This window comes from Selaginella moellendorffii, unplaced genomic scaffold, assembly GCF_000143415.4.
Source record: "Selaginella moellendorffii unplaced genomic scaffold, v1.0 SELMOscaffold_0, whole genome shotgun sequence".
Classification (NCBI taxonomy): Eukaryota; Viridiplantae; Streptophyta; class Lycopodiopsida; order Selaginellales; family Selaginellaceae; genus Selaginella; species Selaginella moellendorffii.
In genome coordinates, this window is record NW_003314261.1 from 5,810,115 (window position 1) to 5,824,573 (window position 14,459).

The 14,459-nt window shown below is 50.2% G+C and overlaps 4 protein-coding genes across 5 annotated transcripts; all 4 read left to right on the plus strand.

Annotated features, from left to right (window-relative positions):
* Window positions 1-252: 252 nt before the first annotated feature.
* On the plus strand, window positions 253-2,439 carry LOC9632761 (UDP-glucuronate:xylan alpha-glucuronosyltransferase 1). The gene is made up of 5 exons (XM_024673406.1): window positions 253-353; window positions 422-613; window positions 663-1,294; window positions 1,363-2,183; window positions 2,234-2,439. Exons 1-5 carry the CDS (start codon window positions 325-327, stop codon window positions 2,306-2,308), a joined length of 1,749 nt encoding a protein of 582 aa, XP_024529174.1. The 5' UTR covers window positions 253-324; the 3' UTR covers window positions 2,309-2,439.
* Window positions 2,440-8,903: 6,464 nt separating this feature from the next.
* LOC9642703 (UDP-glucuronate:xylan alpha-glucuronosyltransferase 1) lies at window positions 8,904-11,207 on the plus strand. Its single transcript, XM_002960558.2, has 4 exons — window positions 8,904-9,040; window positions 9,183-9,410; window positions 9,484-10,112; window positions 10,177-11,207. Exons 1-4 carry the CDS (start codon window positions 8,994-8,996, stop codon window positions 11,112-11,114), a joined length of 1,842 nt encoding a protein of 613 aa, XP_002960604.2. The 5' UTR covers window positions 8,904-8,993; the 3' UTR covers window positions 11,115-11,207.
* Window positions 11,208-11,240: 33 nt separating this feature from the next.
* On the plus strand, window positions 11,241-11,648 carry LOC112344440 (zinc finger CCCH domain-containing protein 15-like). The gene is made up of 2 exons (XM_024669206.1): window positions 11,241-11,358; window positions 11,418-11,648. Exons 1-2 carry the CDS (start codon window positions 11,269-11,271, stop codon window positions 11,553-11,555), a joined length of 228 nt encoding a protein of 75 aa, XP_024524974.1. The 5' UTR covers window positions 11,241-11,268; the 3' UTR covers window positions 11,556-11,648.
* Window positions 11,649-11,685: 37 nt separating this feature from the next.
* Window positions 11,686-14,123, plus strand: LOC9642704 (neurofilament heavy polypeptide). Of its 2 annotated transcripts, XM_024669197.1 has the most exons (6): window positions 11,686-11,751; window positions 11,849-12,730; window positions 12,794-13,399; window positions 13,476-13,544; window positions 13,607-13,840; window positions 13,928-14,123. In XM_024669197.1, the coding sequence occupies exons 2-5, from the start codon at window positions 11,873-11,875 to the stop codon at window positions 13,793-13,795; spliced, it is 1,722 nt and encodes a 573-aa protein (XP_024524965.1). In that variant the 5' UTR covers window positions 11,686-11,751; window positions 11,849-11,872; the 3' UTR covers window positions 13,796-13,840; window positions 13,928-14,123. The 2 variants fall into 2 exon arrangements, with proteins under 2 accessions (XP_024524965.1, XP_024524959.1); XM_024669191.1 differs by having other exon boundaries at window positions 11,738-12,730.
* The last annotated feature ends 336 nt before the right edge of the window (window positions 14,124-14,459 follow it).

Here is a 14,459-nt window from a genome sequence, read left to right on the forward strand (position 1 = left end):
TTATCAGGACCGTCCGTTTCTAAAGCTTTTTTTAAAATTTAGGATATTCGTTCGCATGCTCGCGGAGCCGTCGATGTTGCTGCATCGTGGCCGTGCATTTGAAAATTTTGGGCTAGGGCTTTTGGTGCTCTGTTTCTAGGGTTCTTGCGTGACAGCACGATCGTGGTCGTGGCAGGATGGAATAGTTTTGGCGGGCCATGGAATTCTAGGGATACATTATCCTTTTCCGTAAGCTGGTACGATGGCCGGAGCGTGCCCGCACGTCGGCGCGCAACAAAAGCTTGGCGATTCTCGTCGGGTTTTGTTCTTTTGGTGGCGGCAACGATGAACGAAGCTCGGCATCGCCAGAGCGGGTACGTGGTTGGATTGAGCGAGATTTTGTTCTTGAGAGTATTCTTGATAGCTTATAGCCTTGATCCAGGGACGAACTTCATGAATTTCTCTCGGGTTCGAGAGACGAGAAGAGGCACCAAAGAAAAAAGGTGGGATGCCACGAGAAGATTGGACCGAAGGCGCAGCTACTTTCGAGCGCATTCTTGTTTGCGTTCCTCGTTTTGCTGTTTCTAGGTACGTTCTTCAACAGAAAGATCGTTCTGGACACTCCATTGCCGAGGTACTTTACAAACTCAAACTGAAATGATGAAAGATTGATTGATCCACAGGCACGGGTCGCACAAGAAGCTCATCTCGTCGGAAGATGAGCAGCGCACGAAGCTTGTGCCGAGCAGCGACAAACAAGTGCTCAAATTCCTCCAAGGGTCTCCGGAGATTGATTCGATCAAGTTGCAGAACAACGGGTTCTTGAGGATCGGGCTGGTGAATTTTCCAAAGCCGGATGTTGCAAAGTGGAAGGCTCTTGGCGGAGGCCGAAAGCCGGTACTTTTTAGCATCGACAAAAAGAGAGATTTTTCCTGGTCGGCTTTTTTCCCCGAGGCCATCGACAGAGACGAAGAAGTCCAGAACAGAGAGTGCCCGGACATGCCACTGCCATCGGTTCCAGAAGATCTCAAGCTCGACTTTGTTGTGGCGAGAATACCGTGTGGCGAATCCAACTTCAGAGACATCGACCGCTTGCAGGCTGCGGTTTCTGCTGCTCATATTTCTCTCAAAACTGGCGCCTCGCACATCATTGGAGTAAGCGATTGTATGCTTGATCCAAACGTTTTTAAGTGCAAGGAGCTTGTCCGGCAAGAGAAAGGTGTTGGGCTTTACAAACTCGATCTGGAAAGGATTGGAAAGCTACTGAGCTTACCAGTTGGCTCTTGCAAGACTGTTCAAGTTCCAACGCTGACAAGTAAGCAAGCTTTATTTGTCACTCTTAATTTTGTGATTCTGATTCTCTCGTCTTTGTTTGTAACTCAGGTGAGCATACTGTTTCTCGAGAAGCTTATGCGACCATCCTCCATTCCGTCAAGTCTTACGTGTGTGGAGCGGTGCTTCTCGCTCACAGCATCCGAAAGACCGGCTCGACTCGAGATTTAATTATGGTTATAGACCAACACATAAATCTCGAAGACAGGCAGGGGTTAGAAGGTGCTGGCTGGAAAATCCATCACATTGAAAGGATCAGGAACCCGAGAGCTCGTCCAGACGCTTACAACGAGTGGAACTACAGCAAGTTCCGGCTATGGCAGCTGACGCAGTATGACAAAGTGGTGTTCATAGACGCGGACGTGGTGGTGACGAGAAACATGGACTTCCTCTTCGACTTACCGGAGCTGTCCGCGGCCCGCAACCACAAGAGCGTTTTCAACTCCGGAGTGATGGTGATAGAGCCGTCCAACTGCACTTTCAACTTGTTGGTGGATGGGATCTCTCGGATCAAGTCGTACAACGGCGGGGACCAAGGCTACCTGAACGAGATCTTTACGTGGTGGCACAGGCTTCCCAGGAGCATGAACTTTCTCAAGCACTTTGACGACGATGCCGAAGAGAACGAGTACAAGATGGAGCTCTTTGCCGCCGAACCTCCGGTGCTGTACGCTGTGCATTTCCTGGGAAGAAAGCCGTGGCTCTGCGGGAGGGGCCCCGACTGTAACGCGAAGATCTCGTCACAGAGGATGTTTTCCAACGATTTCGTGCACTCCAAGTGGTGGAGCTGGCATGATGAAATGCCGGTGGAGCTACAGCGGCTGTGCCGGATCAATCCAAAGAGAAGATTGTCACCACCGGCTGTCCATCAGGTTTGTTCTATATTTCTTTCATTTTGTAAACCTGAGAGCTCTGTTCGCAGGCACAAGCATCCAGCGAAAAGAGAAGATCAAGTTTTTCGAGATTTAAAAGGAAAACACACCCGGTTACACAGTGAAGGTTCTTCCCCTTTAAATCCTTTTTCCCTCTCTCGCTCCAATTCAATTTTCGGAGCTCTAGAACAGTAGGATCATCACCAAGAGGGGTAAAACGTCCCTCTCTTTTTTGACTCTATATATTCTTTCTTTTTCCCCGATTTCCCCGAGAAAGAGCTTCGTTGCTACTTCCTCGAGACGCTCATGGAGAACGCGAGAAGTGGGAACATTGAGGAGTTCATGTCCGAGATGGATGTTGTTGAATTTGAAACCGTGGCCTCTTCCATGACCTCGTTGCTGCGCTCATGCAAATGAAGTCGAAGGCTACTCTCCTGTTTCTTCCTCTCTACTAGAGATAGTGAGATGGCTACTTAGCTTTTCTGAGGAAGGAAATCGCATCGGGTGACATGCCTTTGCAAGAGACTTTCGTTGCCGTCACGGGACTGCTTGGACGTGCTGGACTTCGTGATCCAGCGTAGAAAATTCTCGGAGCTATTGAAAGTGCAAACCTGGATACTTGGGGTACGTATCTCATTCTTGCGGACTTTGTAGAGAAGTAGATACATTTGCTTTCATTCTTCGCTATCTCTTTCGTTGTTGACTGGTGCTGGATGCTGCGCAGAGGAGATTTTCAATGCTGGATACTTGAACGATGGCAGTAGGACCACGCTGACGCATTCATCGAGTTAGATCCACGATGACAGAGTCAGTAGAGGGATTACACTTGCCAAGACTAAGTCCCCGAAGCACGCTGCTCAACGCTGCCGCCAAGCAAACGATTAGATGAAAGGAAAACCGAAATTTCGAGAACATGATTTTACGCCTTTATCCTGCGCTCTATAAGAATATTCCACATTTTAAATTTGAAACTTTTTTTGGCGCATTGTTCCATTACAGGGCGATCTTTCTTTGATTCGCGATTTCCAGCTAATGCTTACAGCGCCAGAGAAAACTCCGGGAAAAAAATCGGGACGATGGCCATGGATGGCGATTGCTTGTACGCGGATGCCTAGCTCTGACTCGACGGCGAAACTTCTACCCCGGGCAGTCGAGTGCAGCTTGCAACTTCGAGCGGAGAAGAGGATTGAGAACCGAAGTCAAAAAAGGGGGTATTTCCCAGTTCCTGCGACAAAAGCTTTAGAATCTCTCCTAGAACAGATCAAATGTTGCGAGCTCACCACTGATGTAGCTCGTCAAGAGGCTTTAGCCTTAAAATAAAAGTAAACAAGCTAGATGGAAGCTAATCTTTCAAATTCTTGCCTCCTCAAAAACGCTTTCCTCGCGCCATCTGGTGACCAATATAACACTTTGTCGCCCATCTGCAGCATGCCCTCAATGAAAGCTCATGAAGATCGATTGCTCAAGTTGTTGGCCCCGGGGAGATCATGCCACTACAAACATCCGATTAGCAAGCAGCAGCTAACAAATGACAAGACATACTTCGTCATTGATGTAGAGATCCCCAACTAGAAATAATTTTTTGAAGTACTACTTGCTTGATAAACCATGCTAGTATTTGAGTTTATGCAAGCCACTGTTCAACTGTGCCATTAACATTTCCTCTTTCAAAGGATGCAAACTTCTTTCCTTATAGGATTCTTTAAACATAAAGCGTTGGCAAAACATAGAACATAACTATTATATACCAATACCTTTGTACAAGTTGTAGTTGATTTGGTTGCTTTGAATGTTTGCTATAGCATGTATGTTGAGCATAGTGTATGTAAACTTCGTACCACCAAAAACAAGGAGGTACATCCAATTGTAGTATCTAGAGGAGATGTTCTTTCGTATGTCTACTTGGGCATAGTTGAAGTTCTGAAGACGAAACTCACACCTTACTTGCATTCTGCAATAAATGCACAGAACAGCTTATTCCTCACACTGAGTGAAGAGTCTTTGCACTTTAGTGTTCTGAACTTGATATCAGTCCTAATTGCTTCCATGTTGTCAATCACATTCACCTCGTGGTCCACAGTGAACCCCTGCGAGAAGAGGTGTCCTGCCAGAAAAATTAGGACACAACTACAATGAGAAAACTTAGTTTAATACACTAACTAAGTTGCCGTCATTGGACTCTGGTTGAGTCTCCCTAGACGGGCTCCAAGATTGACTGCCACCACCACCCGAGGATGGCCCCTCTTCCATCTCATTTCATGCAGTACCCTGCATTACAAAATGAGGAAATTACAAATCAATCAAACTGTGGCAAGAACTACTTACCTCGTTGCATTCTAAAAACCTTCCAAGTCGGTGGCCTAATTCTCCTCTTGCAAGCGCTTCAAAGCAAGCAAACTCTTTGAGAGATGGACTCTAAGAGCCTCAGGGTGTGGGAGCTGTGCCAAGAGCTTCATTGGTGACATCTTGTCATGACAGGGTCTATCGTACGCTTCTTTTTTAATCTCTTGACATGCATGTTCGATCTCTGTTTAAAGTGGGTCTACAAACACGCCAACTTTGCTGGGTGTAGAACAGGTAAGCTACACCTGGGATGTCTAATTATAGATTTCATGGAATTTGAGTCTTTTTTCCTTTGTAATAGTCACCATGCTTGGTAATGCGATCAGTGAGTTGCAGCGAGGCAGTTATAAGCGCAAGACCAAGAGCAGCAAACTGGGAAATGAGGGGATTAACATGATCAGGAAGAGCAGCAAAGTCGCAAAAATGGGCGAGAGCAGCAAACCGGGGATCAGGGCAATCAGGAGGAGCAGCAAGGTTGCAAGAACGGGCGAGAGTGGCAAATTGAGGATTAGCGTGATTAGGAGGAGTGGCAAGGTCATAAGAACAGGCGAAAGTGGCAAATCATTGTTCTTGTGACTTTGCCATTCCTCCCAATCGTGCTAATCCCCTCATTTCCTGGTTTGCTGCTCTTGGTCTTGCGCTTACAACTGTCTTGCTATAGCTCATTAATTTCATTTGTCGATCCTGGTGACCTATTACAAGGGAAAAAAGCTGATCACAACTCAAACGTTATAAAATTTGTAACTGGACATTACTAATTCAGTCTTGCACCCCATTGTAACAAAATGCCACCAACAAAGCTCTTGGCATAACTCCCACACCCTAAAGCTTTTAGAGTCCATCTCTCTCGAAGCTCTAGGGTTTAGTAGAGAAAACCTAAAAGGAAACTTGCCATTGGATCATTTTGTCCCCTTTTATTGCCATGTAAACGGACGGCACGTCTGCATGAGCGGTTCTTCCCAAGGGGTTTTGAGGCGCTGGTGTGACGCCGGCGACGATTCCACTGCGAAGGTAAGAAGGATTTAGATGCATTGTGTAGCTGGAGGCCGGATTGGAAAATGTGAGCCTGATTTTGGTGTTGTTCCTGTTCTAGAGAGCTATGGTGGCCTCCGCTCTCTCGTCTACAGCTATTGGCTGCGCCTCCCAGAGCCGTGGCGTTGTGCATCGCTGGGGTTGTCGAGGTCCCTTTCTCTCCCATCTCGGTGCCGTACTATCCGGGAGAAGACCGGCCAGTGGACGTGGTCGAGAGGGGCTTTGCCAGCGCCCAACACCAAGCTCTACGTCGGCAACATTGCATGGAACGTCGATAGCAAGATGCTGGCAGACTGCTTCAATGGCGTGGGCATCACAGAACTGGAACAAGTCAACTCTTTTCTCTGTTCCTTGCTAAGATCTTTCTTTTTGTGGTGCTTTGTAGGTGATCTCTTGGAAAGAGACGCGGTTTTGCCTTCGTGACTCTCTCCGCAGAGGAGGCTGCGAAGACTGCCATCGAGAAATTCAATGGTTATGTAAGCGCTTATCATTGCATCACAGTTAGAGCAACTGAGGCTTTGTGATCCTTCTTCCAGGAACTGAACTACCCGCAACGTCCCCGAGGAGGAGACCGAGCAACCCTCATTCCTACCGTGCCTTCCAGCGGCTTCCGTTGGTGGCGGCATTCCTTCCACTGGAACTCCTTGCTCGGGATGGTTTCCTGCAGCTTGGGCTTGCTTGTCTTGCTCGTTTCCTTCCTGGGCTTTGCTCGGTTGCTCCATCTTTCGCTCCTAGATCTTCTCTTTGTCTCGTTCGCAGCTTCTGGGCTTGCTCACGTCAACTCGGCCGTGTTCGGGGTTCTTGCCGGCCACACTTTACCACGCTTTTCACTGCGCTGGAGACCAGGAGGTCGGATCCTTACAGCCAGCTCCTCCGCCAAGGCTCCGCCGCCATGCTCATCCAAACTTCTTGTCCGTAACCATCTCAACGCAGCGCTCGTCAAGCCGCCAAAGTTTGCCAACGTCAATAATCTGAGGATATGGCGTTCTGCACATTCCAGAATTTTGTTTGTCTTGATTCGACCACCAATTCATTTGCTAATTGTCTGTCCCCTGATTCAATGTTTTAGTGGGATGATCTTCCTACTGCCGCGAACATGACCCATCCGACTTCACGCAGGGCATGTTGCGGATCGTCGTGGGTGACAAAGTGCTGTCTTGGTCACCTGATGATGCAAGAAGGAAGCATTTCGAGGAGGCAGGAATTTCGAAGATTGACTCGTGATGCATACTCCGGCTGATTCATTGCAGCGTCTAAGGTGCAAACTTTCCGTTTCTGCATTGATGCTTTTCCTTTTTTCAGGCAAATGTCTGGTGTGTGAGGAGATCAAAGGCTGTTCCCAAGTGAGTGGTATGTGGCGAGAGGAGTTTATTGGTCTGGAAACTCATCCGAAAGCCGGTACTTTATAGCATCGACCAAAAGAGAGATTTTTCCTTGGTTGTGGTGAGACGAATCCAGCTTGAGAGACATGCTCTCAACACTGGCTCCTCCAAATTCACGCACATCGTTGGAGTGAGCGAGTGTATGCTCAATCCAAATGTTTTTAAGTGCAAGGAGCTTGATCGGCAAGAGAAAAGCTGGGCTTTACAAACTTGGTCTTGGAAGGCTACTGAACTTACTGGTCAGGTGGCTCTTGCAACTGTTCAAGTTCCAACACTAACAAATAAAGCTTACTCTTAATTTTGTGCTTCTTCTCGTCTTTGTTTTCAACTCAGGTGAGCATATTGTTTCTCGAGAAGCTTACGCGACCATCCTCCATTCCGTCATTGCTTCTCGCTCACTCACAGCGAGATTTAATTCTGGTTATAGACCCGAGCTGCGGAAGTACAGCAAGTTCCGGCTGTGGCAGCTCAAAGTGGTGAAGTGGTGTTTGTGGTGGTGACGAGAAACATGGACTTCCTCTGGAGCTGTCCGCGGCCCGCAAAACCACAAGAGCGTTTTAACTCCGGAGTAATGGTGATAGAGCCATCCAAGTGCACGTTTAACATGCTGGTCGACGGGATCTCCCGGATCAAGTCGTACAACGGCGGGGACCAAGGCTACCTGAACGAGATCGTTTCAACGATTTCGTGCAGTCCAAGTGGTGGAGCTGGCATGATGAAATGCCGGAGGAGCTACAGAGGCTGTGCCGTGTCAATCCAAAGAGGAGATTGTCACCACCGACTACTGTTCATCGGGTTCGTTCTATATTTCTTTCATTTGTAAACCTGAGAACTCTGTTCGCAGGCACAAGCATTGATAGAAAAGAGAAGATCAGATATAAAAAGACAACTCACTTTAACCGGCTACACAGTGATCAAAGGTTCTCTTCTTTTAAAGTTTTATTTTCCTCCTCTGTCGCTCCAATGCAACTATCTGGACCATCACCAAGGGGTCCCTCTCTAATTTCCTCGCAGTGGTGGTACTTCATTCTCTAGCGTTATATCTCTTTGATCGAATGATAGAAATCACGAATCAAAGAAAGATCGAGGCGTTGGAACATCTCCCTCGAATGATACTCCGATCGATGATAGAGAACCACCGGCAAAAGATTCCATTCTCCCCAAAAAAGGGCGCTAAAAGTTTCAAATTTGAAAAGTGGAATATTCTTATAGGGCTCCTTTTCCCGGCCATGGCACTTTCGCGTTTGGTGGCCTTTACGGCCCCATTCAAGCCCTAGCGCGGAGCTGGCATTTGTCGAGCAGCGCGGGGGTAGCTGCGGCATCGTCGTCGTCACAGCGCCATTGTTTTTCTAGGGTTTCCTGGCACGGCCGCTCGACGGCTATGTCGCGCAGGATGGGGCGTCGCCATCAGGTAGGCACGGGAAGCAAACAAAAGCAAGGAATAGTGATCATGTTCTCGAAATTTCGGTTTTTCTTTCATTGTTTCGCTCGATCGCGCACGCGTTGATCCGGTCGATGCCCTGGAAATCTTCATCTAATCGTTTGCTTGGCCCCACGGCAGCCACAGCGGCAGCGTTGCTTGCGTGTTTCAACGGGGACTTAGTCTTGGCAATCAAGGTAAGTGTGATCTCTCTACTATTTGACAAAGAATCTCTCGTCATCGTGGCTCACTAACTCTCTTCTTTTTGGATTTTAGGCTCGATGAATGCGTCAGAGTCGTCCTACTGTAGTAGCGTCACTCCAACTCTACCAGGTACTTCCACTTCTCGCCTCCAACTTTTTCTTCTTGGATCTTCCTTCTTCCTTCTTTTCTGTTGCTGTTTTTTACGTCGGTGAAGTCTCCTGTCGGTGTCACTCGTTTGTTCGATCGGTCCCTCATTTGCTGAAAAGAAAAAAAAAGCATGGCTGGGAAAGGGGCAGCGGCCCGCATTGGCTGAAAGTCTCTTGGGTTATAAGGTTGGCAATTACTACTTGATTGATTCAATTCTAGAAGCTCGAGCGATTATCCTTTTCGCTAGAGCTGCCTACATTTGCATTTTTCGGGATTCCTGAGATGAGGATTTCCAACACGGTGGCCGAGCCTCGGCATCGTCAGACTGGGTAGAGTTTTTCGCTGCTTTCTCGGTCTCTTGCTCGCACAATTCTAGCTGACTGCGCGTCTTTAGTTTCAAGATCTTTGTTCTCTCAGCGGCTGTCTCCAATTCATGTCATACTGATGATAGTGTTCTGTTCTTTCGTTCAGGGAGGGTGACGATCTTTCGCCAACCAATTTGCTGTCGAATTGGGATGAGAAGAAAGTTCGAAAGGATGCGGAGAAGAAGAAACTTGAGGAATCTGGGTCATTCAGCTACACATTCCTGGAACGGAAGAGGAACAAGGCCTTCACAGCTCTGGTATTTGCCGCAGCCTCCCTAATTACATTGCTGCTGCTCACAACTTCTCAGAGCGATGTTGTTCTACAGAACTTGAGGTAATTGGTTCCTTTCTTTCGCCAAGGATCTCCTCTCTAAATCGCTGGACCGGCATTTCCTTCTTTCCTCCAGATCCCAGGATAGAAGACAGTTGGATCAAAGGCCGTATTCGACTTGCAACGAGGATGGTGTCTTGAGATGGCTGCAGTCGTCCAAGGAGATCCGAGCGTTGAAGCGGACTAAAGAAGCATTGCAAGTTGGTCTGGTTAATTTCAAAAAGCCCGAGTCTATCAAGTGGGAGCTCTTCAGTGGCGGGGACGAGAGCCCACACTTATTCAAGTTCAAGACGGTAAAGAAGAGGCTCGACTGGTCCTCATTTTTTCCGGAGGATATAGACGAAAATGATCCAACAAACTCGAGCTGTCCGAACATGCCGATGCCGTCAGTGCCGAAGAACCTGACTCTGGATCTTGTCGTCGCCAGCATTCCGTGCGACTCGCCGAGCAACGACTGGGCCAGGAATGTGAATTGCTTGCAAGCTTTTCTCGCAGCAGCCAAGGTGGCAGCTAACACAGGGACAGATTTCGTCTACGTCGCCTTGTGTGGGAAATGTAGGCCGATCCCAAACCTCTTTGTCTGCCAGGAACTCATCGAACATCAAGACGGTTACTGGCTATACAAGCTTAATCTTAAAAGAGTCCGGGGACTGCTCGCGCTACCAGTCGGATCGTGCCAGTTAGCGATGCCACCAAAAGCCAAAGGTAGACCTCCGTTTTCTCTACACAGCAACTTAAGCTCTTTTTGTGCGTGATGTGATGATCACAGTGGAGCACGTCGAGTCGCGGGAGGCGTACGCAACGATCCTTCACTCGGCCCAATCGTACGTATGCGGTGCTATCAGTTTGGCTCACAGCATTAGATCGACCGGCTCGACTCGGGACTTAGTTCTTCTCGTGGACGAGAGCATTAGACTGGATCAGAGACAGGGGCTGGAGCTGGCAGGCTGGAAAGTTTTCACCATCCAGAGGATCAGGAACCCAAAGGCCGAGCCTTCGTCCTACAACGAGTGGAACTACAGCAAGTTCCGGCTCTGGCAGCTCACGCAGTACGACAAGATCATCTACATCGACGCCGACATTGTTCTCCTCCGCAACCTCGACTTCCTGTTCGACTTGCCCGAGATCACCGCGACGAGAAACGACCAGAGCCTGTTCAACTCGGGGGTGATGGTGATCGAGCCTTGCAACTGTACGTTCGAGTTCCTGGTTGACAACATCGGCAGCATCGATTCTTACAATGGTGGCGACCAGGGGTACCTGAACGAGATCTTCACCTGGTGGCACAGGCTCCCCGGGACCGTCAACTTTCTCAAGCACTTCGACAACAACACGGTGGAGAACCGGCGCAAGCTCCAGCTCTTCACGGCCGAGCCTCCGGTGCTGTACGCAATGCACTTCTTGGGGATCAAGCCGTGGCTGTGCTTCCGGGACTACGATTGCAACTGGAACCAGGACCAGCTCCACATCTTCGCGAGCGACCCCGTGCACGCGATGTGGTGGAAGATCCACGACACCATGCCGGCGGAGCTCCAGAAGTTTTGCGTGCTCCAGGGGACGCAGAAGTTCTTGCTCGAGTGGGACATTATCAAGGCGAAGAGGAAGCGCTACCCGGACGGGCACTGGAAGATCAAGATCGAGGACCCGAGGTGGCACGGAGTGAAATCGCAGAGCGTGAGAAAGAGGAGGAGATTGCTGGAAGATTGAAAAAAATTTGGAAGAACTCGTGGAGGGGAGGATGATTAGAAGATTGTTTTCTCGTAACGCTGTAAATGAATGGAAAAAGAAAGAACGAAAGAACAACGCCCAAGTATTAAGAGAGAAGAGAAAGAAAGAGAGAGATCTAACCTAGGTGAGAGAAATGGGGGAGGAAGAGGGCATCGGCAAGGCGCTAGCTCCTGCGCAAGGGCGCATCACACTGCTCCAGTACCGCGATTGGAAGCAGCGCAAGGTAGACTCCCCTCTTCATTGGATCGAGCGATCGATCGATCGATTCTGCCTTGGTTCCAGGATGCGGAGGCGGCGGCAGTGGCGGCGGAGCGATCGCGCAAGCGGCGCGAGGACATCGCCGCCGGGCGCGCGCGGATGAATGGGCGAGAGCTCTACGAGCGAGAGCCCTGGGTGTTTGACGACGGGGAATATGCCTGATTCGGGAATATATTGCGGATATCCTTCTCACGGAATATCCACCTTTAAAACATCGTCACCGCCGTGCGCGTACGGCACCGTCCTTTCTTTCAACGCTAGGGGCAGACGGGATTGAAATTTAGGGTTTGGCGCGAGCAGCAAGCCAATCGAGGGAGCGTAGCGCGAGCCCCGGGGTGCCAGGGAATGCGGTTGCGAGGTGAGTGGCGCGCGCGCTGCTGAGATTTCTGGTAGCGCGGGCAGCGCGGCCGGATTTGGATTTGGCGGAGATAAAATTCTCTTCCCTGGATTGCCAGTGCCGGCAGCTCTAGGTCTTGTTCATGAGAACCAGGGCGCAGGCTTTGCTGTCCGATGACGCAGAGGTGGAGCCGAGGAGGACAGGGACAGGCACAGGGAAATCCTCGTCGCCAGGGTTGATCAAGAAGATCAAGCTCAAGATCAGCAGCAATGGTCGGTATGGCACGCGTAGCGAGTCGCTGAGGGAACGGCAAGCGGCCGCCAAGAGGGAGGGGCTAAAGATCGTCCTCAAGAGAAAAGCTCCAGAAGCACAGGAGGCACTGGTGATCAAGAAGCACAAGAGGGGAATTCACAGGCAGCAGCGGCTCCATGGAGAAGAGAAGAGAGATGAGGAGGAGGACGAGGAGGAAGAGGAGGAGCGAAGTACACCCGCGCCCGAGACCAAAGCTCCTCCCTCGGCTGTGAAAAGCAAAGCTAGTCCGGCCACCGAGAATGCGTCACCTTCTCGCGAGGAGACCAACCACACGGGTGGTGTTTTGGAGGAGGAGGCCACGGCTGTGAAGGAGGAGGTGGCTGGATCGGCGGGGCGGTTTTGCTGCACCGTCAACACGGATATGGTGGCCGATCGCTCCGAGGCGAGCGTCTCATCCGAGCCTTCGTGCTCGGCGGACTCCAAGAGCTCCAAGAAGCGTCATGCCGACGAGGAGCGGGCGATGGACGGACAAACTTTAGTTGCGGTGACGGCTACGCGGACACCGTTGTTTGTGCCTGCGAAACGATCGCCGCTTCCGTTTCCTCTGCCGGCTGCAGTGCCTCCGGTCATCACCGCGACGCCTACAGCAGCTCCTCCGGCCGTGAGATCGGCGTTGCCAGCTCCGCCCGCAGTGCGCTCCGCGCTTCCGCTTCCCGGTGGAGACGAGACGGCGGATGCCGATGAAAAGGCAAGCTTTCCTCGTAGCTCTTCCTCTTTTTCTTCTTTTTTCCTTACCGTTCGTGCTGTTCAGGTGGTGTTTGACGAAGTTGACATCCACGGCTTCTCGTCGGCAATCACAGGCTCAGAAGTGCTACGGTTACGTCACGATGGCCTGGTCGCTCAATCCAGTGAAGAAGATGGCCTCTCGCTGCCGGAAGAGGAGATGCTGTCTCCAATGTTCTTCGGCAACCCATGGCACGACGATGGCTCCATGAGCTGCTTGCCGGAGATGAGAAAGAAAGGCGGCCCTGGTTCCCGTGCGATTTACCGGTGTAGCAGATGCTTGGCACCAAAGAAAGGACACAGGTGTCCGTTCGAGACCGAGTCGCCGGTGGAGGATGCCAAGCCAGAGCAGGTGCCACGACACGGTTCACATAAGAAAGCGTCGGATACCAGCACCTCAAACGAGCTAGAATGCCAAAACACTGACCGTGCTAGTCCCTCCAAGTCGAATGACACCCCGCCGGCTGAGACGTCGATTCAGGAAGAAGAGACTTCCAAGCCCGGGAAGAGTAAGGCGGCGGCTCCTCCTCCGCCGGATCCGGTGGTGAAAGAGTTCACTGTGTCGGCGAAGTGGCTGCTCGAGTCGGGAGTTTTGGAGGGTCTCACCGTGCGGTACATGCCACGGCCGGGAGAGGTATGGTATCTTGTTTTTCATCTCGTGATCTTCAGTTTCTTTTTTACGACAACCACCTTGTTGACGCTTTGTCCAGGTGTTGGGAAGTGGAGTTGTCAAGAGCGGTGTCATTCTGTGCAATTGTCGACATTGTAAAAGCCACCAGGTGAGGGAGTTCACGTTTGTTTGTTTCTCTCGAGTCCTAGCCATGTCTTTATTCTAATGCAGGGCTTCAACGCGTCCTCGTTTGAGAAGCACGTAGGTAGCACTGCCCGGCACCCGAGCGACTTCATCTTCCTAGACAACGGGAGGCGGCTTAGAGAAGTTTTGGAGGACGGGTCGAGGTTTAGAGACAAGCCAAACATGATGGGTGCGCTGCGCAAGGCCGTGTCCATGGACTGGGAGGACGATTCCTAGAGAAACAATGGAGTTTCAAGCGTGCGCGTGTCAGTCTACTCTCAGGTCTGTAATCTCCTCAGTAAAGAAACGGTTTTCTTTTCTTGTTTTGTTTTGTTCTGTGACCAAATCTGAAAGCCGTGCTTCTTCCAGGAAACGAGAAAGCTAGGATTCGAGCCCCCCCTTACCTTCTTTAAGAGCCACCCGTGCAAAGAATTTCGTTTGGTACGTTCCCTCCAGTTTTCTAGCTACGAAAGAGAGTGAGAGCTGATTTTTCTTGCTGGAACTTGGATCGATCGATTAGATGATCAAACTTCCAAAGTACTAGATATCGTTTTCCAGGACCTGAGATGGCGACTGAAGTGTGGATCCCAGCCTTGGAAGAAAAAAAGGCGAGAGAAGAGGGAGAAGAGATTGATCCTTCTCCACCACCACCATCGCCACCACCATCGCCACCAGCAAGGCTTTAGTGACGTCAAACACACAGTGATGTCACCGCTAGAGGAGAAATTCAAAGGTCGTATGATATGGATGGACGGAAAAATAAGAAAAGATTTCCTTTGCCAGGCATTGCGGGACCCAAGATCATTTTGAGAATCGGATTGGTCCATACTCCATTCATGGTGGTGGTGGTGACAAAGACAGCAGCTCAGAGAAAAAAAAAGAGGGTTTAGACAAATCCTCT